At 44.9% G+C, this 22,255-nt stretch overlaps 1 protein-coding gene across 3 annotated transcripts in view; it reads right to left on the bottom strand.

The window, feature by feature from the left end:
* The window catches only part of SLF1 (SMC5-SMC6 complex localization factor 1), a 673,081-nt gene that overhangs the window by 608,004 nt on the left and 42,822 nt on the right, over nucleotides 1-22,255 (bottom strand). For all 3 annotated transcript variants that reach the window (XM_069225438.1, XM_069225455.1, XM_069225447.1), the window contains exons 4-5: nucleotides 19,759-19,990; nucleotides 17,335-17,497 (exon numbers count right to left, since the gene is read on the bottom strand). In XM_069225438.1, coding sequence (XP_069081539.1) covers nucleotides 17,335-17,497; nucleotides 19,759-19,990 — 395 coding nt within the window. The remainder of the gene's footprint in view (nucleotides 1-17,334; nucleotides 17,498-19,758; nucleotides 19,991-22,255) is intronic.

The following is a 22,255-nucleotide window of genomic DNA, read 5'->3' as shown; positions in this document are numbered from 1 at the left end:
CCCGGGCATGAGCAAGAAAAAGATCAGGAGGTCACTCTCCTCGAAACCCAGATTCTTGTGCTGGGATCAGCGTGGATGACCATGTTGTTCAAAGGCTCAGTAACATCATCTAAACATTGATCCATGGAGACCAAAATGTTTTCATCCCTGGCAGAAGCATGCATCACTGCCTGCGCAGAGTCCATGTAGCCCTCTCCCATCTTGATAAATTGCAAGAGCCAGAGGCCCTACTTTTCGTAGATCATGAAAAATTATTCAACACAGTCCATTGGTCCTTTCTATTTCAAATACTACGACAAATCAACTGTGGCCACAAATTCCTTGTCCTGGTCGAGGCCATGAATGACTCTTCAATCAATAGAGTACGTGAAAGCAGGACACACTCTACAATCTACAACTTCCTTTCCCATTCAAAGGGGCAATCAGTAGGGATGCCCCCTATCACCCCTCTTCTATGCCCTGGTGATAAAACCACTTGCGAGCCGGATTAGGACAGATGCTCAGCTTCAGGGCTTCTGCTGATACCCGTATCATGAAGATAAGGTGGTGCTATGTGCCATAGACAAGTTATTATACATACAATCCCCCCCAGACGACACTGCCCTGCTCCATCCTGTTGCTGGTTATGTATGGCAAGGCTGCAGGGTTGTGGGTCAACTGGGAAAAATCCAAGTATATACATGTGACAGGACTGGTCCTATCGCCTTTACCAGATGATAAACTGAGGGTCACACAGAGACCTTTAAAATATCTGGGCATCATCATCACCAGTAACCCACAAACTGCCTGGGAGTTAAACACTGATCCTATATTGAAATGTATGCAGGCGGATCTGGATTCCTGGGCCACCCTCCCTTTGAATCTTCCAGGGCAAGTAGCACTGTATAAGATTTAATCCTCCCTTGGATTTTATGTGTGCTGTAGAACTACTGGAAACACTCCCCAATTATTCTTTCTGGAACTGCTGGCTATATTGACAAGATTTTACTGGGCAAGCAGGGCACCCTGAGTATTGTGCACTGAATATACAGCTCCACAATACAAAAGAGGCCTAGGTGCGGCAGATCTTCGCCTTTATTACTGGGAGGCACATTTGGTCCAGCTGAATGACTGGCTATTTGGGGATTGGCAGGACTCCTCCTGGAGCCTAGAGTTATCTAGCGTTATGCAGTGGGGTGTCCATAACCTCCTTTATGGAAACTGCCCGCCTGCAGCCCTTCCACAGAACTCCGGATCCCTGTGCTGTGCTCGTGAACAGCCCATGCACACATTAAATGGCTGGGGAACGGTACCTCTCAGGCCCCCCTGTTGGAGGAGACATGGCTGTGATACGTAGTTCAGCTGAAGGACTTCCGGGAATGGCACCTATGAGGGATCTCAACACTGGGTGACCTGTGGGACTCAGATCATATTGTGTCTTTTGACCATCTCAAAGTAGAGTATAACCTCAATAATTCACAATTCTTCATGTGCCTTCAGGTACGTCATGCCCTGGGGGTCTACAGAGAGATATTGGCGGGGGCTCTGAATTCAATCTGCTGGAGGGGAACTGACGATGGGCGCACTTGAGCACCAAGGAATCTCCTGTCTACACATGTCCCTACTACTCAATGATCCACACTGCCTCTTAAAGCTCCGAAAAAACTGGGCAGCAGATCTGGGAGAACCGCTGGCAGGAGGCAAAAATGGCCTCATGAGTCTTGGCCATCCTGTCCAACCTCAGGCCTATTAAATTTCCTTAGTTTCACCAAGTGTATTATAGTCCAGATAAGCTATGGAGAATGGGATGATCGTGATTGCCATGCTGCACTCGATGTGGTGATACTGTTTGGTCCTTCTTTCATGTCATACGGTCTTGTCTGGTCATCACAACCTATTGGACCTAGATATACGTTCAGATTACACAGTCACTACAAACCTCTGCAGAGCTGATCCCCAGCGTGGTGCTCCTGGGGATCATGGAGGGATGGGCCATTAACACATACCAGAGACAGGCAGGCATCAGATACTTAATATTCGAGAGACACTGTGTAGGAGGCTGGACTGGCTTGTAGTGAGTACCAAGGGGTACTTGCACCTTGCACCAGGCCCAGTTATCCCTTATTAGTGTATAGGGTGTCTAGCAGCTTAGGCTGATAGATAATGGTAGCTTAGCAAAGCAGCTCAGGCTGAACTAGGAGACGTGTGAAGCTACTACAGTACCACTTAGTGTCATATGCACAATATCATAAGAAAACACAATACACAGTTATACTAAAAATAAAGGTACTTTATTTTTATGACAATATGCCAAAGTATCTTAGAGTGTACCCTCAGTGAGAGGATAGGAAATATACACAAGATATATATACACAATAGCAAAAATATGCAGTATAGTCTTAGAAAACAGTGCAAACAATGTATAGTTACAATAGGATGCAATGGGGAAACATAGGGATAGGGGCAACACAAACCATATACTCCAGAAGTGGAATGCGAACCACGAATGGACCCCAAACCTATGTGACCTTGTAGAGGGTCGCTGGGACTATTAGAAAATAGTGAGAGTTAGAAAAATAACCCTCCCCAAGACCCTGAAAAGTAAGTGCAAAGTGCACTAAAGTTCCCCTAAGGACAAAATAGTCGTGTTAGAGGGAAAATGCAAAGAAAACACAAATCAGCAATGCAACAACGATGGATTCCTGACTGAGGGTACCTGTGGAACAAGGGGACCAAGTCCAAAAGTCACAAGCAGCTCGGAGATGGGCAGATGCCCAAGAAATGCCAGCGGTTGGTGCAAAGAAGCTCTTACTAGGCTGAAGAACTGTGAATACTGCAGGAACGACAAGGGCTAGAGGCTTCCCCTTTGGAGGACGGATCCCCCACGCCTTGGAGAGTCGTGCAGAAGTGTTTTCCCGCCGGATGGACGCCAACAAGCCTTGCTACACGCAAATCGTGCGTTTGGCGTTTTTGGACGCTGCTGGGGCCCAGGAGGGACCAGGAGGTCGCAAATTGGACCTGCAGAGAGAGGGGACGTCGAGCAAGACAAAGAGCCCTCACTGAAGCAGGTAGCACCCGGAGAAGTGCCAGAAACAGGCACTACGAGGATGCGTGAAACGGTGCTCGCCGAAGTTGCACAAAGGAGTCTCACGTCGCCGGAGACCAACTTAGAAAGTCGTGCAATGCAGGTTAGAGTGCCGTGGACCCAGGCTTGGCTGTGCACACAGGATTTCCGCCGGAAGTGCACAGGGGCCGGAGAAGCTTGCAAAGTCGCGGTTCCCAGCAATGCAGCCCAGCGAGGTGAGGCAAGGACTTACCTCCACCAAACTTGGGCTGAAGAGTCACTGGACTGTGGGGGTCACTTGGACGGTGTCGCTGGATTCGAGGGACCTCGCTCGTCGTGCTGAGAGGAGACCCAAGGGACCGGAGATGCAGCTTTTTGGTGCCTGCGGTTGCAGGGGGAAGATTCCGTCGACCCACGGGAGATTTCTTCGGAGCTTCTGGTGCAGAGAGGAGGCAGACTACCCCCACAGCATGCACAAGCAGGAAAACAGTCGAGAAGGCGGCAGGATCAGCGTTACAGAGTTGCAGTAGTCGTCTTTGCTACTATGTTGCAGGTTTGCAGGCTTCCAGCGCGGTCAGCGGTCGATTCCTTATCAGAAGGTGAAGAGGGAGATGCAGAGGAACTCGGCTGAGCTCATGCATTCGTTATCTAAAGTTTCCCCAGAGACAGAGACCCTAAATAGCCAGAAAAGAGGGTTTGGCTACCTAGGAGAGAGGAAAGGCTACTAACACCTGAAGGAGCCTATCACAAGGAGTCTCTGACGTCACCTGGTGGCACTGGCCACTCAGAGCAGTCCAGTGTGCCAGCAGCACCTCTGCTTCCAAGATGGCAGAGGTCTGGAGCACACTGGAGGAGCTCTGGACACCTCCCAGGGGAGGTGCAGGTCAGGGGAGTGGTCACTCCCCTGTCCTTTGTCCAGTTTCGCGCCAGAGCAGGGGCTAAGGGGTCCCTGAACCGGTGTAGACTGGCTTATGCAGAATTGGGCACCTCTGTGCCCAACAAAGCATTTCCAGAGGCTGGGGGAGGCTACTCCTCCCCTGCCTTCACACCATTTTCCAAAGGGAGAGGGTGTCACACCCTCTCTCAGAGGAAGTTCTTTGTTCTGCCATCCTGGGCCAGGCCTGGCTGGACCCCAGGAGGGCAGATGCCTGTCTGAGGGGTTGGCAGCAGCAGCAGCTGCAGAGAAACCCCAGGAAGGGCAGTCTGGCAGTACCAGGGTCTGTGCTACAGACCACTGGGATCATGGAATTGTACCAACAATGCCAGGATGGCATAGAGGGGGCAATTCTATGATCATAGACATGTTACATGGCCATATTCGGAGTTACCATGGTGAAGCTACATATAGGTAGTGACCTATATGTAGTGCACGCGTGTAATGGTGTCCCCGCACTCACAAAGTTCAGTGAATTGGCTCTGAACAATGTGGGGGCACCTTGGCTAGTGCCAGGGTGCCCTCACACTAAGTAACTTTGCACCTAACCTTTACCAGGTAAAGGTTAGACATATAGGTGACTTATAAGTTACTTAAGTGCAGTGTAAAATGGCTGTGAAATAACGTGGACGTTATTTCACTCAGGCTGCAGTGGCAGGCCTGTGTAAGAATTGTCAGAGCTCCCTATGGGTGGCAAAAGAAATGCTGCAGCCCATAGGGATCTCCTGGAACCCCAATACCCTGGGTACCTCAGTACCATATACTAGGGGATTATAAGGGTGTTCCAGTAAGCCAATGTAAATTGGTAAAAATGGTCACTAGCCTGTCAGTGACAATTTGGAAAGAAATGAGAGAGCATAACCACTGAGGTTCTGATTAGCAGAGCCTCAGTGAGACAGTTAGTCACTACACAGGTAACACATACAGGCACACTTATGAGCACTGGGGCCCTGGGTTACCAGGGTCCCAGTGACACATACAACTAAAACAACATATATACAGTGAAAAATGGGGGTAACATGCCAGGCAAGATGGTACTTTCCTACACAACCCCCCCCCAAACGAAGGACAATAAGACTAGCCATTACCTGATGAGTCTTCATTGTCTAAGTGGAAATATCTGGAGAGTCCATCTGCATTGGAGTGGCTACTCCCAGGTCTATGTTCCACTGTATAGTCCATTCCCTGTAGGGATATGGACCACCTCAACAATTTAGGATTTTCACCTTTCATTTGTTTTAGCCAAAGTAGAGGTTTGTGGTCTGTCTGAACAATGAAGTGAGTGCCAAACAGGTATGGCCTCAACTTCTTCAGAGCCCAGACCACAGCAAAGGCCTCCCTCTCAATGGCAGACCAACGCTTTTCTCTAGGGGTCAACCTTCTACTAATAAAAGCAACAGGTTGATCCTGGCCCTCAGAATTAAGTTGTGATAGGACTGCCCCTACTCCTAATTCAGATGCATCAGTTTGGACATAGAATTTTTTAGAGTAACAAGGGCTTTTCAGGACAGGTGCAGAGCACATGGCCTGCTTCAGCTCCTCAAAAGCTTTCTGACAGTTTGCTGTCCATAATACCTTTTTAGGCATTTTCTTGGATGTGAGGTCATTAAGAGGGGCTGCAATGGAGCCATAGTTCTTAATGAACCTCCTGTAATACCCAGTGAGGCCTAGGAAGGCTCTCACCTGAGTCTGAGTGGTAGGGGGAATCCAATCAATAATAGTTTGGATTTTCCCCTGAAGTGGTGCAATCTGTTCCCCACCAACAAGGTGTCCCAGATAAACCACCTTACCCTGCCCTATCTGGCACTTTGAAGCCTTGATAGTGAGGCCTGCCTTTTGCAGGGCCTCCAAAACTTTCCAAAGGTGGACCAGGTGATCATCCCAGCTGGAGCTAAAGACAGCTATATCATCCAAATATGCTGCACTGAAAGCTTCCAGCCCTTGCAGGACTGTGTTCACCAACCTCTGAAAAGTGGCAGGTGCATTTTTCAAACCAAAAGGCATTACAGTAAACTGGTAATGTCCTCCAATGGTAGAAAATGCAGTCTTAGGTTTAGCATCTTCTGACATTTTGATCTGCCAATACCCTGCAGTCAAATCAAAAGTGCTTAGATACTTGGCAGATGCCAGTGTATCTATTAGCTCATCTGCCCTGGGTATAGGGTGAGCATCTGTTTTGGTTACCAAGTTGAGACCTCTATAGTCTACACAAAACCTCATTTCCTTCTTTCCATCTTTAGAATTGGGTTTTGGTACCAGTACCACAGGAGAAGCCCATGGACTGTCAGAGTGCTCAACCACTCCTAGTTCCAACATCTTCTGAACTTCTTGCTTTATGCAGTCCCTGACATGGTCAGGCTGCCTATAGATCTTACTTTTGACAGGTAAACTGTCTCCAGTATCTATAGTGTGCTCACACCAAGAAGTGGTGCCTGGCACAATGGAGAAGAGTTCTGAAAATTGTCCTAGGAGATTTATGCAATTATCTTTCTGCTCAGCAGTAAGACAATCAGCCAAAACTACACCTTCCACAAGAGCATCTTGTTCTGTGGAAGAGAAGAGATCAGGTAGAGGATCACTGTCTTCTTCCTGTCCCTCATCTGTTGCCATGAGCAGGGTGAGATCAGCCCTGTCATAGTAGGGTTTCAGGCGGTTGACATGGAGCACCCTAAGGGGACTCCTGGCAGTGCCTAAGTCAACCAAGTAGGTGACTTCACCCTTCTTTTCAACAATTGTGTGTGGACCACTCCATTTATCTTGGAGTGCTCTTGGGGCCACAGGCTCCAAGACCCACACTTTCTGCCCTGGTTGGTACTGAACCAAAACAGCCTTCTGATCATGCCATTGCTTCTGGAGCTCTTGGCTGGCCTGAAGGTTTTTACTGGCCTTTTTCATGTACTCAGCCATCCTTGATCTGAGGCCAAGTACATAGTCCACAATATCCTGCTTAGGAGCTTTTAAAGGTTGTTCCCAACCCTCCTTTACAAGTGTGAGTGGACCCCTAACAGGGTGTCCAAAAAGAAGTTCAAAGGGGCTGAAGCCCACTCCTTTCTGGGGTACCTCCCTGTAGGCAAAAAGGAGGCATGGTAGAAGGATATCCCATCTCCTGCGGAGTTTTTCAGGGAGTCCCATAATCATGCCTTTGAGAGTTTTATTAAATCTCTCCACCAGTCCATTTGTTTGTGGATGATAGGGTGTTGTGAACTTGTAAGTTACACCACACTCCTTCCACATGGCCTTTAAGTATGCAGACATGAAATTGCTTCCTCTGTCTGATACTACTTCCTTTGGGAAGCCCACCCTGGAAAATATTCCCAGGAGGGCCTTTGCCACTGCAGGAGCTGTAGTGGTCCTTAAAGGAATAGCTTCAGGATATCTTGTGGCATGGTCCACTACCACCAAGATAAATCTATTGCCTGAAGCAGTAGGAGGGTCAAGGGGGCCAACTATGTCAACCCCTACCCTTTCAAAGGGAACCCCAACCACAGGCAGTGGGATAAGGGGTGCCTTTGGAGTGCCACCTGTCTTGCCACTGGCTTGACAGGTTTCACAGGACTTACAAAATTCTTTTGTGTCCTCAGACATCCTAGGCCAATGAAACAGTGGTACCAATCTGTCCCAAGTTTTCATTTGACCCAGGTGCCCAGCTAAGGGAATGTCATGTGCCAGTGTTAGGAGGAACTTTCTGTACTCCTGAGGAATCACTAATCTCCTGGCAGCTCCAGGTTTAGGATCCCTATTCTCAGTGTACAAGAGGTTGTCCTCCCAGTAAACTCTGTGTGAGTCACTGACATCCCCATTAGCCTGTTTGACAGCTTGCTGTCTGAGACCCTCTAATGTGGGACAGGTTTGCTGTGCCACACTCAGCTCCTCTCTGGCAGGCCCCCCTTCACCCAAAAGCTCAGCAGTGTCTGCTTCCAGCTCCTCTGGTGTAGGTTCTGCACAGGGAGGGAATTCTTCTTCCTCAGAAGTAGAATCCACTGTAGAGGGAGGGATAGTAGGAAGTGGTTTGCTTCTACTAGCCCTAGCTTTAGGGAGCACTTGGTCCATTGTTCCAGGATCCAAGCTTCCCTGTCCTTTTTGCTTTTTGGCCTGAGCCCTTGTCAAAGCAAAAATATGCCCTGGGATGCCCAGCATTGCTGCATGGGCCTCCAACTCCACATCTGACCAAGCTGATGTCTCCAAATCGTTCCCTAATAGACAGTCTACAGGTAACTCTGAAGCTACCACAACTTTCTTTGGACCAGATACCCCCCCCCAGTTGAGATTTACAACAGCCATGGGGTGGCTTTGTGTTATGTTGTGAGCATCGGTTACTTGGTACTGGTGTCCAAGTATGTGTTGTTCAGGGTGCACCAGTTTCTCAATCACCATTGTGACACTGGCACCTGTGTCCCTGTAGGCCTGGACCTCAACACCATTTATTAGGGTTAGTTGCTTGTACTTCTCCAAGTTATGGGGGCAAGCAACCAAAGTGGCTAAGTCAATAGCCCCTTCAGAGACTAAAGTAGCCTCTGTGGTCTCCCTAATCAGACCAACCCCAACTAAATTACCAAAAGTGAGCCCAGCTACTCCCTTGGATTGGCTATTAGTAGGTTTGCTCCCACCACCACTGCTATTAGTAGGGACACTAGGTGTAGCAGTAGGGGTTGTAGTGGTAGGAGCTGTGGTGCCTTTCTTTGGACAACTGGGATCTGTTGTCCAATGGCCTTTTATTTTACATAAATAGCACCATGGTTTCTTTTCCTTGTTCTGATTAAAGGAGGATTTGGGCCCACCACCCCCACCAGAGTGTTTTTGTGGGCCTGATGAAGACTCATTTTTAGATTTGTCCCCACCCTTGTCAGAAGACTTACCATCCTTCTTTTTGTTGCCATCTTTGTCACCCCCTGTATGAACTTTTCTGTTCACTCTTGTTCTGACCCATTTGTCTGCCTTCTTTCCCAATTCTTGGGGAGAGGTCAGATCAGAGTCCACCAAGTACTGGTGCAACAAATCAGACACACAATTATTAAGAATATGCTCTCTCAGGATCAAGTTATACAGGCTGTCATAATCAGTAACTTTACTGCCATGTAACCACCCCTCCAAGGCCTTCACTGCCTGGTCAATGAAATCAACCCAGTCTTGTGAAGACTCCTTTTTGGTATCTCTGAACTTTATCCTGTACTGTTCAGTGGTTAAGCCATAACCATCCAGGAGTGCATTCTTAAGAACTGTAAAATTATTGGCATCATTTTCTTTCACAGTAAGGAGCCTATCCCTACCTTTTCCACTAAATGATAGCCATAGGATAGCAGCCCACTGCCTTTGAGGGACATCCTGTACAACACAGGCCCTCTCAAGTGCAGCAAACCACTTGTTAATGTCATCCCCCTCCTTATAAGGGGGTACTATCTTGTGCAGATTCCTGGAATCATGCTCTTTTGCAGGATGACTATGGGGAATACTGCTGCTGCCACCATGGGTATCTAAACCCAACTTCTGTCTTTCCCTCTCTATTTCTAAAGACTGTCTATCCAAATCCAGCCGTTGCTTCTTGAGCTTCAGTCTGGTTTGTTCCACTCTCAATCTATTGAGCTCCCTTTCTAACAATCTGTCATCAGGGTGGGTGGGAGGGACATTTCTAGATACAGAGGTATGATGGGAATGAACAGAAGGAGACCTGTCCCTTACCAAGGGCACCCTAACAGCTTGGCTACCAGCATAATGTGAGAGCACATCATCAGTATGATGTGATTCAACCTCTGTACCAACTATGCTAGACTGTCTAGTAATGGGCAGGCTGAGAAGTTTCTTTCCTGAACCTTTTCCTGGGGGAGTCCCTGGATCAGATTGAGAACCATTAGCTACTTTTTCTACAGATTGGGCACTTATGGCCTTATCCTGTACTCTAAGCATATTAATTAATAGTTCTAAGGAAGGATTCTTCCCTACACTCAAACCTCTCTCTATGCAGAGACTCCTTGCTCCTTTCCAGCTAAGGTGATCATATGCAAGTTTGGACAGTTCAACTTTTTGGCCTGTGCCAGACATTTTTAGAGAGAGTTAAAGTGATAGACAAAGAGAAAAAAGTTTTCAGAACTTTTTGGAAAGACAGAAAAAAAAACTTTTTTAACTTTTAAGAACTTTTTGAAAGTTTAGAAGTACTTTTCAGCACTTAGAAAAGAGTGAAAAGAGGAAATGCAAAACTTTTTGGCTATGTGTATATACACTGACCTTGTTTTGTATATTTTTCTCTTATGAAAAGTACAATGACAAGAGTGGTAAGTAGTCTCAAAGCACTTATCCCACCGCTGCACAACCAATGTAGGAGGCTGGACTGGCTTGTAGTGAGTACCAAGGGGTACTTGCACCTTGCACCAGGCCCAGTTATCCCTTATTAGTGTATAGGGTGTCTAGCAGCTTAGGCTGATAGATAATGGTAGCTTAGCAAAGCAGCTCAGGCTGAACTAGGAGACGTGTGAAGCTACTACAGTACCACTTAGTGTCATATGCACAATATCATAAGAAAACACAATACACAGTTATACTAAAAATAAAGGTACTTTATTTTTATGACAATATGCCAAAGTATCTTAGAGTGTACCCTCAGTGAGAGGATAGGAAATATACACAAGATATATATACACAATAGCAAAAATATGCAGTATAGTCTTAGAAAACAGTGCAAACAATGTATAGTTACAATAGGATGCAATGGGGAAACATAGGGATAGGGGCAACACAAACCATATACTCCAGAAGTGGAATGCGAACCACGAATGGACCCCAAACCTATGTGACCTTGTAGAGGGTCGCTGGGACTATTAGAAAATAGTGAGAGTTAGAAAAATAACCCTCCCCAAGACCCTGAAAAGTAAGTGCAAAGTGCACTAAAGTTCCCCTAAGGACAAAATAGTCGTGTTAGAGGGAAAATGCAAAGAAAACACAAATCAGCAATGCAACAACGATGGATTCCTGACTGAGGGTACCTGTGGAACAAGGGGACCAAGTCCAAAAGTCACAAGCAGCTCGGAGATGGGCAGATGCCCAAGAAATGCCAGCGGTTGGTGCAAAGAAGCTCTTACTAGGCTGAAGAACTGTGAATACTGCAGGAACGACAAGGGCTAGAGGCTTCCCCTTTGGAGGACGGATCCCCCACGCCTTGGAGAGTCGTGCAGAAGTGTTTTCCCGCCGGATGGACGCCAACAAGCCTTGCTACACGCAAATCGTGCGTTTGGCGTTTTTGGACGCTGCTGGGGCCCAGGAGGGACCAGGAGGTCGCAAATTGGACCTGCAGAGAGAGGGGACGTCGAGCAAGACAAAGAGCCCTCACTGAAGCAGGTAGCACCCGGAGAAGTGCCAGAAACAGGCACTACGAGGATGCGTGAAACGGTGCTCGCCGAAGTTGCACAAAGGAGTCTCACGTCGCCGGAGACCAACTTAGAAAGTCGTGCAATGCAGGTTAGAGTGCCGTGGACCCAGGCTTGGCTGTGCACACAGGATTTCCGCCGGAAGTGCACAGGGGCCGGAGAAGCTTGCAAAGTCGCGGTTCCCAGCAATGCAGCCCAGCGAGGTGAGGCAAGGACTTACCTCCACCAAACTTGGGCTGAAGAGTCACTGGACTGTGGGGGTCACTTGGACGGTGTCGCTGGATTCGAGGGACCTCGCTCGTCGTGCTGAGAGGAGACCCAAGGGACCGGAGATGCAGCTTTTTGGTGCCTGCGGTTGCAGGGGGAAGATTCCGTCGACCCACGGGAGATTTCTTCGGAGCTTCTGGTGCAGAGAGGAGGCAGACTACCCCCACAGCATGCACAAGCAGGAAAACAGTCGAGAAGGCGGCAGGATCAGCGTTACAGAGTTGCAGTAGTCGTCTTTGCTACTATGTTGCAGGTTTGCAGGCTTCCAGCGCGGTCAGCGGTCGATTCCTTATCAGAAGGTGAAGAGGGAGATGCAGAGGAACTCGGCTGAGCTCATGCATTCGTTATCTAAAGTTTCCCCAGAGACAGAGACCCTAAATAGCCAGAAAAGAGGGTTTGGCTACCTAGGAGAGAGGAAAGGCTACTAACACCTGAAGGAGCCTATCACAAGGAGTCTCTGACGTCACCTGGTGGCACTGGCCACTCAGAGCAGTCCAGTGTGCCAGCAGCACCTCTGCTTCCAAGATGGCAGAGGTCTGGAGCACACTGGAGGAGCTCTGGACACCTCCCAGGGGAGGTGCAGGTCAGGGGAGTGGTCACTCCCCTGTCCTTTGTCCAGTTTCGCGCCAGAGCAGGGGCTAAGGGGTCCCTGAACCGGTGTAGACTGGCTTATGCAGAATTGGGCACCTCTGTGCCCAACAAAGCATTTCCAGAGGCTGGGGGAGGCTACTCCTCCCCTGCCTTCACACCATTTTCCAAAGGGAGAGGGTGTCACACCCTCTCTCAGAGGAAGTTCTTTGTTCTGCCATCCTGGGCCAGGCCTGGCTGGACCCCAGGAGGGCAGATGCCTGTCTGAGGGGTTGGCAGCAGCAGCAGCTGCAGAGAAACCCCAGGAAGGGCAGTCTGGCAGTACCAGGGTCTGTGCTACAGACCACTGGGATCATGGAATTGTACCAACAATGCCAGGATGGCATAGAGGGGGCAATTCTATGATCATAGACATGTTACATGGCCATATTCGGAGTTACCATGGTGAAGCTACATATAGGTAGTGACCTATATGTAGTGCACGCGTGTAATGGTGTCCCCGCACTCACAAAGTTCAGTGAATTGGCTCTGAACAATGTGGGGGCACCTTGGCTAGTGCCAGGGTGCCCTCACACTAAGTAACTTTGCACCTAACCTTTACCAGGTAAAGGTTAGACATATAGGTGACTTATAAGTTACTTAAGTGCAGTGTAAAATGGCTGTGAAATAACGTGGACGTTATTTCACTCAGGCTGCAGTGGCAGGCCTGTGTAAGAATTGTCAGAGCTCCCTATGGGTGGCAAAAGAAATGCTGCAGCCCATAGGGATCTCCTGGAACCCCAATACCCTGGGTACCTCAGTACCATATACTAGGGGATTATAAGGGTGTTCCAGTAAGCCAATGTAAATTGGTAAAAATGGTCACTAGCCTGTCAGTGACAATTTGGAAAGAAATGAGAGAGCATAACCACTGAGGTTCTGATTAGCAGAGCCTCAGTGAGACAGTTAGTCACTACACAGGTAACACATACAGGCACACTTATGAGCACTGGGGCCCTGGGTTACCAGGGTCCCAGTGACACATACAACTAAAACAACATATATACAGTGAAAAATGGGGGTAACATGCCAGGCAAGATGGTACTTTCCTACACACTGCCAGGAACTGGAGGTTCCCGGACCCTCCTGTCATATTCATGTGGTGCAGGGGAACAAACTTCTGCTCTAATGCAGAAAAAGAAAGAAATAGCGTGGTTGTGTCAGAAGCATTTGAAGATATGGGGCCCCTGGATGCCGGACCCTTTGCAAGATGTTCATACTTAGTGCTTTACATATAGTGAAGACGAGGTACGATATTAAAGGTAAATGTAACAGATTATATTAATAGATTTTTTATGTGACCGTGTGCAGTTTATGTACGCTTATTTCATAACATCAATAATAAGAGTTATATTTAAAAAATAGATGATATTGGGTGCTTAATCGTACAGTATACAAAATATTCTTAACCACTAAGTTCTCTCTGTTGTACAAGGTTCCACAAGATAATTTAAAGATTTTAATGTGTGAGAGATTCCATAGGACGTTCTTACTTGGTGCTGCAGAAGAACAAAAGAAGAGGGAAGTCTACAAGGTAAGCATGTGGAACAGTGCAATGATCCACTGAGGAAGTTGATTCCTGTTGGAAAATCAGCTTCAGCTGCACTGATCCAGCTGGGCCTGCTGTTTAGTATGGTGGGATAATTGAACCAACCTAGAAGGAACCGTTGCTGCGCCATTTGGCAGAACTCATGTAGGCCTGAATGAACCATTCTGCTGAAGGCCAGAGACTTGATATTCCGGCAGCCTGTCCTTAGCATCAGTAGAGGGAGATGACTACGACGTCAGAACATATGCTACATTACATACGTGATGAGCAAGCAGATCCTGTGAGGCATACAGATTTGTCAGTGGGCATTGGTAATGCACACACCTGAAGTCCAAGTAACTTTGATGCAGATGGCTTTACACATGTACATTGGTGAAGCACACAGAATCCTGGTGGTTAAAGTATTACCTACGTTGATTTTTACAGTTTTAGGAATTTCTACGCATATTGTGTGATACACACACCTAATGCCTGCTGGCCTCTAGAACCGTTTTAGTTATATCAAACACAGTAATACTACAAACAGTAAACTGATTTATCTGGAAGGTACGTTCAAGGGTGCGGCCTAGATTCAGCCACTTCTTCAAAAGACTGTGCTTCACCTAGTCAGTTATCAGGTCAGGTCGTAACTTTGTGTTTGCTCTGATATTTCAAGACTCATAATTAGTCAGAGCATAACACAAGTACTGTTTCTAGGCTTGTCATTCCATCACAAGTGACGTTTATCTTGAAATTGTATCTTGCATTTTATCTTGCAATGGTGTCGATAGCCCAGAATAAAAATTCTTGCACAATATTACTGTGCCTTTTCTAGAGTATGCTACAGTCTCCATGATGCAGTGTGTGAATCCACGTCCACTACTAAATATCTACCCATAGTTACAGCTCTGAATAGCACATTGTCTCGTTGAATCCATGCCTTCTCTAGTTGAACCTTCAAACACGCTTTGTAACATCCTGTGTACTAATGAAGGACCTTATATGCGTTCTTGGGAAGCCATGTGAAACCACATCTCAGGAACTGCGAATATTGGGGAATAAACACTCTGCTCTGTGCAAGAGACACAACAATAGGAACAGATTCTGCCACGCCTTAACCTCTGTCTCAAACACTTCGCACCATGCTGCACAAGCTAGTGCTAACTTCAGCTATGGTGTAAACTGGGAAATTCCCTGGTGAAGCCTCAGGGCATTCTGTGGAGTGATCTGGCTACAAAGGGCAGTCATCTCTCCTCCAATTAGCTTCTAGTTCATGGCTCAAACATTCACCTATAGGAACCAGGGAGCTCAGTAGACGAGGTACTGCAGGGCCTTTCAGTCCAGCCTCGGTGTTCTGTCTTTCCCCCTGCAGTTTTCTGGTTAGCCTCTTGCAGCTGGCTGCCTCTGACCAAAGCTCCCCATGCATCGCACCCATGGAAAGCCTCCAATAAGGTCAGATTTCCGATGACGGAGTGCAGGGGCAAAAGCTGTTCCCTGGAGTGTTGCATCTGTGAGCGCAGATATTTTGACATGAATAATTATTCTTATCTAATCATACGTATGTACTATTATGAGAAATGCATTGAATTAAAAATGAATGTTAACATGAAAAGCGTGCCTATTTAGTGGTCGCCATTAAGTGAAAGGCCTGTACATGTTTTATAAAATGTGTTAACTCAGTGATGAGGGGAAAAAATATTATGTCTCTTTAAGAACATGTTCTTTGCAAAAATAAATGCTGAAATAATACAAGTCTTTCTTGACTTTTCTGCGATGCCTTTTAGCAGAGCAAGGTTAGAGATAATGTTGAATGTCTGCCAAAAGAACTGAAAGCATGTGTTCTGTGTTGTGAGTCAAGCAAGCTAAGTCAAAGCGTGTAGTTATCTGTCTGCCAAGCTGAGCTAAAGTATCTGTATACTGTATTCTGTAGAATTACAAGCTTCTTTTCTATTAATCATGAGTTTATTCTGTGTTCATACTATTGGAATGTGTTTCTCTCGAGGGGAAGAACGGATTTGGAAAATGTTTCTACTTCTTCCTATCGTCCGGCAGCAAGTGTATTCTGAAATGTGTTGAACAAAGACCTTCACTGAACAGTGCGGAAATACATCAGATCTAATCATTAATATCGTTTGGGCTTACGCAAAACGGAAGAGGCAGAGAACATTTAGGCTAGTATTGGGATATTTTCAGATGAACTAATGTTTTGTGATTGGATGATTTATGTGCCTATGAAGTTTTCAGCCAATCACAGAAGTTTAGCAAGTTTAATTTAATGTTTGAGAATCGGACATTGTGGATTCAGTGCTTCCTGTCTTCAAGAGACTTCATTTCTCATTTGCATGATCTGTCACTTTGACATTTCATGCTTTGCCAGTCAGTCTACTGATATTCTGATATTTTATTATTTCAAATGTATTTTTCTATGCTCCATGCAATGATGCTGGTTCTTCCTTTAGCACTCAATGCTTAGAGCCTGTAGTGCTATGCTGCCTGCCTCATATAATTAACTTGATGGTTCAAAGAACTTAGATTCAACATTCTGAATTATCACCCCCTTTCCCTGCCCTTGTCGTTGATGTCCCCCTGATGAAGTTAAAACCTGATTGCTGATTACCTTAAGGAGAGGTAAATGTATGAATTCTATGTATTGTATTTGTATTTTGTTTTACAGGTACCAGCTGCTACTGTTTTAATTTCTGCTGCTATTTCTGATGGTGTCATAGCTAGATGTTTTCAAAATTTATGTTACTAAACCTTTTGCATGATGCCCAACATGCTAATGCTAATTTGAGGTTAGTGAGGTGTTTTTTCCTCTATGCCTATGATTTGACATTGTTTTATTACTGAATAAAATGTATTTTATCTCTCTTACACAGATACTCATGTTATTGATTTGTGTTCTAACTATTGAGTTCATTGATTTATTTTCTCTGTTTAAACTAATATTTATCAGGCCAATCCGTCAGCCTGTGATGTTTCTTTATTTGTACCATTTGGTGTTGAGAATAATTTCCGTGACCTTAGCACTGTTAATATAGGGAAATAAATATTTTAACTGATACCAAAAGGTGTGGTTATTCATGGCAAAATGGGTCAAGGTGCGTCATATATTGATTCTTTGTTGATTATTATTGTTTGATGTTGTTTTATGTGTCAATAGTCAATGTTGTAATCAATATAATCTAACCGAGTCAAAAGGTTCACCGACCTTATAGCAGCATACAATCACTCACTATTATGAAATAGATGAGCCAAGGATCTGCGCTATAACACATCTCATCCCAGTTACTGTAAAACATGATATCAAAATAAATATAAAGGCTGTACAACGAAAGTGAACAGGTTATGTACAATTTGTCAAATGTTTATTAGAGAAGACTACCTCATTAATGGCTGGGGTCAACGGAACTTCGAGTGTGGTCCTAAAAAGTGAAAATTTAAATGACCTCTTGTATTAAGCAGAAACTAAATACATTTAAACAGATGTTTTTGCAATTAGAGACCTTGTAAACTGACACGGTGACACAAAAAATAAATTACAAAATAGTAAATTAATATATCTAGTTTATCAACATACCTCTAAAAGAAAATCTCCAAGATACTGCACTGGGTAGTACGGAGCCTGGATTACATTTTTCTTTTGCTCTAACACAACGTTTCTGTTGTTTGTGAACACATGGGTAATTCCTTCTTCGGCATTGTCTGGATCATAAATAGTTGCTTTTCCTGCCAGCAGAACTCTGAAAGGATACACACATTTTGGGAGGCAACTGTGATGCAAATTATTTTTTTATTTCTGTCAGTAAGAACATTGTAATAAGGTAATCCAATGTTATCCTATAGGAGAGATATGCCTTAAAGTAGTGAAAAACTAATTTAGGAGTTTTTCACTACCAGGATACGTAGAACTTATAAACACGTCTTAGTTTTTAAATACAATGCTTCCTGCCCTACGGGCTGCTTAGGGCTTACATTAGGGGTAGTTTATTTGTATTAAAAAGGATAGTTGAGGACAGGCAAAAGGTTTATTTTGCCAAGTTGAACTGGCAGTGTAAAACTGCACTACAAGCTGCAATGGCAGTGCTTAGGTGATAGAACATGGACAATGGGCCCCTTCTGCAGTGGCACTTGAGAGTTCTATGCCCCTCTAAACTCAGTTGGATCGCTGTCAACACTCTCCTGACCACTGGGCTGACCCATGTAGAACCCTTCTCCTAACTGGTGGACACCATCTGTGAAGCATCTAACCTTACTTTGCTCACAGATGCAACCCAATAGGCAGATAGCACCATCGTGAGCAACAAAGTGATGTGGCCTATTCCACCCCCTGGATCAGTCTTCTTCCCTCAACTCAGGGAAAACTATGTCCATAAGGACAGCAATCCACAGAATCCACTGACAGCTGTCAGTGTCAAGAGCCAGGCCTCAGGTCATCTACTGTCAGTGGGGCTTGGGCAGACCTCACTTCCAGCCTTGCGGGCAGCAAGGAGTTCCCTAACTACTCCTAAGAATCTTCTAACCTGAGGTTTTGCATAGTGGGGGAAGACTGCCCTGGGTAATAGGCACCCTGTTTCTACAACTCCACGGGTGGTTGCATGAGACTGGTTCTACAGTTTAGAATCTGCACCCTGGGGCTGAAAAGGAGACATAGATAAGTCCTTCCACACCTGGCCCCTCCATATGTTTAAGAGTAGTACCCCCAGAAACTTGCACTTTCAGGGTACCCTGGTCGGCTGCCCCTGCAAGCTCTTCTAACACCAGTGGTAACTTATTTCCCGGAATGCAGAAAAAAGGCACCTCCTCAGCCCATTCTAGGGGTGCCATAGGGTGGACCAAGTCATGCCCAAAGGTCTGGCTTACCAGACACATCTGACCGGTGCGCTGATCTGAGGAAACCAACCTTTCCACCACCATGGGCTGGCTGGCACCAGTATCCCTCAGAGCAGTCATGGGGTGCCAGGACCTCAGCAACTCAAGGCAGTACTATATAGGGCTTGCCACAAAGTTGTGGTTATGATATGTTTCATATTCCCTGAAATCCGTGACTTGCAGCGTGAGCGGGAACCTAAGGAGCACGAAAGTTAAATTAAAAAAAGGTAAGGAGGGGAAAGGGGGCCGCGATTACTTGCAATGACTACTATCATGTGTGCAGGCGCCCAGCTCCTACACTGTGAAAAGAAGGAGCTGGCAGTGTGTTTCTAAGAAACACAGCGCAAGGTACCCTGTTTCTCTCCCAAATAGGTGGAATACTCCAGAGGCATATATGAGTGCAAACAAGAGGCACAAATGCATGCTTAATTATGCCATTCATTGTTCATTTCACATGTAGTAATACTTTTATGTTTCAATGTAAACGGACAAAGCATAGTTATTCACAGGTTGTACATGGTCAATATATAATGAAGCTGTTTAATCTTGTTTTGGCCATATAATTAGCAAGGTTGTCATGTTTTTACGAGCTACCGAATGAATAAATGATCTTCCAAAGAAGGCAGCCCTGTGGTGAAGTGCTAACCAGGCACTTATAATAAAAATGACTCTATAGGCACTCGTTGGAAAAAAAAACATTTCTATCAATTAAATAGCTGAAACGTTGTTTTAAATATATCAACATGCTACGTTTTAACTTCTATCCAAGACCCAAGTATACTTTACTACTTGCACGTCAATGCAAACTTTATGGCATTGCCTAATATGTACAATTATGTATGCCTACAATTGTTACAATCGCAAAGCTATTCAGACCTAATCAATCAACTTCTAAACCCCTTAGTAAGTCTTATAACTAAGACATTCAATAAGAGGAACACATACTATTCAGGAGGTACACCGCCAAACAATATTCCCTCGCCCACCTCCTACTCGTCCTTTATTGCAATATTATTAGAGTGAGTGACAGATGTGCGTCTTGTGCGCAAGGACCACAAAGGTAGCAGATGTACCACACACAATTATGAAGTGCTTTAAAAACACTACATTTTCAGAAACCTTCCAATCGTACCTTTGAAACGCATCTCTTCGTTTATCGCTTTCTTTAATAAGAAGCACAACTTTCCATCTGTGGAACGCACCAGGTGACCCAGTAAGGGTTAACTCTTCACGCCATCTTTTGGGCGCAGATTTGATCTGGGAGTCTTTTTCAAATGTAGAGCCCCATTCATATGTTGTTTCATCAAGCCATCTGCCACTTTTTACACTATCGATTACATATTCCTCGGTTAGTACCCATTTTCCTACAAAACAAAATTTGGAAATTAAATATACTGAAAGAAAGTAATGTCAATGAATGTAAGGTTACAACTTGAAATAATAGAGATGAGACAGTCAGATTCCCTGTTTTTTTTCTTTTTTTAGTATAAGCCCCCTCACCTTTAAAGTGAGTTTAAGAATTTTAAGAACACTGATAATTCAGCACAAACCCCTGTAGTTGAAAGATTAGAGCTTAGGTAAGTGAATCTCAAACCCAAGCTTTAAATTACATTTTTGTAGTATACAAACGGGGCAACAGCATATGCCTAAATCAGATCTATAAACTCCACAACAAGTCGCATTAGAGCCCTTCTGCTCCTAACTTTACCCACACACAAACCTTTCCGAAGGGTGCAACATATGGAAAATGAGACTATAGAATGAATCACACGGTAACAGAAGACAACTCTATCTGTATAACCGTGGCTTGGGCTTCTTGAGAGTGAGTTTTGGCACTGTTGAAAAGTAGGTTTTCCTTCGGAGGATTCAGTACATGTAACTGAAACGATCAATCAAAAATGAAATAATTTCGCATGCTTGACCCTAACTACCCCTGTTATGTTGGAATTTAACTACAACACCTCCGCGTCCTGAGTTATTCAGTAAAAGTCGATGCACAAATTGCAAACACCTTTACCGAATCCATTTTTAGAATAAGAAGCAATTACTGCTTTGGTATCAAGTAAACAAATTGTTCCTCTTTTCTTGTCTTACTCGCTAAGCAATGTTCTCAAAAGCAAATTTATAGAATTATTTAAGACACAGCTTTCTAGAGGAGACATGTGACCAAATCATCATTTTACTCCTTACTCCATAAAGATGAGGGATTATGTTTGGAAAGCCAACAAAAAAAAGAATGGACAAAGATGAAATCAGAGCACCTTGTCTCCGTGCTTATGTATGTGACTGCAGGAAGACTATCTAGATCATAGACGAAGTAAAAGAAAAATGACATGAGCCCACTGTTACAAGCAGAAACAGTTTATGGGTGCAATAAAATAGTCATTGTTAATAGTGCATTTGTATTTTGCAAGTCACCCTATGTACTAGTAGGTCGGTTCACAAATTACCAAATCTTAGAGGGTCGCAATTCGGCCTACCTCATAAATATTAATGAGGTAGCTCAGAATTTGTGACTCCCTATGATTGGCTACAGTCGCAGGCACCCTGCTGGGGTCTGCAGATCACGTCTGTGGTTGCTTTTAAATTAAATATTTTTGTCAACATTCACAAAAAGGATGGGGTCTTTTATGGGCCCCATCCTCTTAGCGAATGGGTTACTGCCCCCTTTGAGGTGGAGGTAAAATAGTCTGGCATTCAGTATCAGTATTTGTAAGGTACACCCTTTACTCCTCCCTTCCAAACACTGATTCCTTATGGTTCCCTAAACCCATTTATCGATTCAGAATTCCTTTTCCGAATCATTACATGGGCTTAGTACATTTCAAAAAGTTTTTTAGCGCTCACAAACCCTCAGATTTATTGCACCAGAGGGTTTGTGAAAGCAAACACTCGTCATACACGAGGCCCAAGTTTTTAAGCATACTCTTACTTTGCTCATGTTTCTGCTGCCAGTCTTGATTATTGAATAAAGAGTATAGAAGTATTTACTCATGCAAATGAAGCCAGATTCCAACAGGGAGGGCTTGAAAGTCGATCAAAGAGGCCATTACTTTATCTGCAGAAATCTGAGAATCTGTGGCCCATGCCTCAAAATCTTATCCTTTCTAGCTCTGTTTAGATTTAACTTGGTACAAAATGGCTACAACAAAAATATCGATGGTGTGGATATTTTTTAGATTAGTGTCTCTGGGCTGTGCATGAAATGAAGCCAAGATTGATTGTCATGAAGGAAATTGCTGGCATTGATGTCATCTTCGAGTTGTGGGTAGACCTCTCTTGCAGTGATCTTGCAAATGAAGGGTAGGTGACTGATTGATAAGCAAGTAAGACAAAGAAAATTTGGATCTGGATCCTGTGATCATTAGAGTAACAGTAAAGGGTTTTGGAATGTTTGGGTATGACAGCAACAAAATACAATTCCTTCTGGATTAACCAAAATCAACATGCTACTCAGGATACTCAGACACCACGTGAGGCTGTTAAAAGTAACAAAGAAGTAAAATCGGGATTGCAGGCTTTGAGTCCCCATATTATGCAGAAGGTCTGGAAGTATCTAAACACCATGCAGAATTTAAGATTAATAATAACTCAAAAATAGCAACTAAAATAGACTAAAAATGTAATGT

This window comes from Pleurodeles waltl, chromosome 1_1, assembly GCF_031143425.1.
Source record: "Pleurodeles waltl isolate 20211129_DDA chromosome 1_1, aPleWal1.hap1.20221129, whole genome shotgun sequence".
Classification (NCBI taxonomy): Eukaryota; Metazoa; Chordata; class Amphibia; order Caudata; family Salamandridae; genus Pleurodeles; species Pleurodeles waltl.
This window is presented reverse-complemented; position numbering and strand designations above follow the sequence as displayed.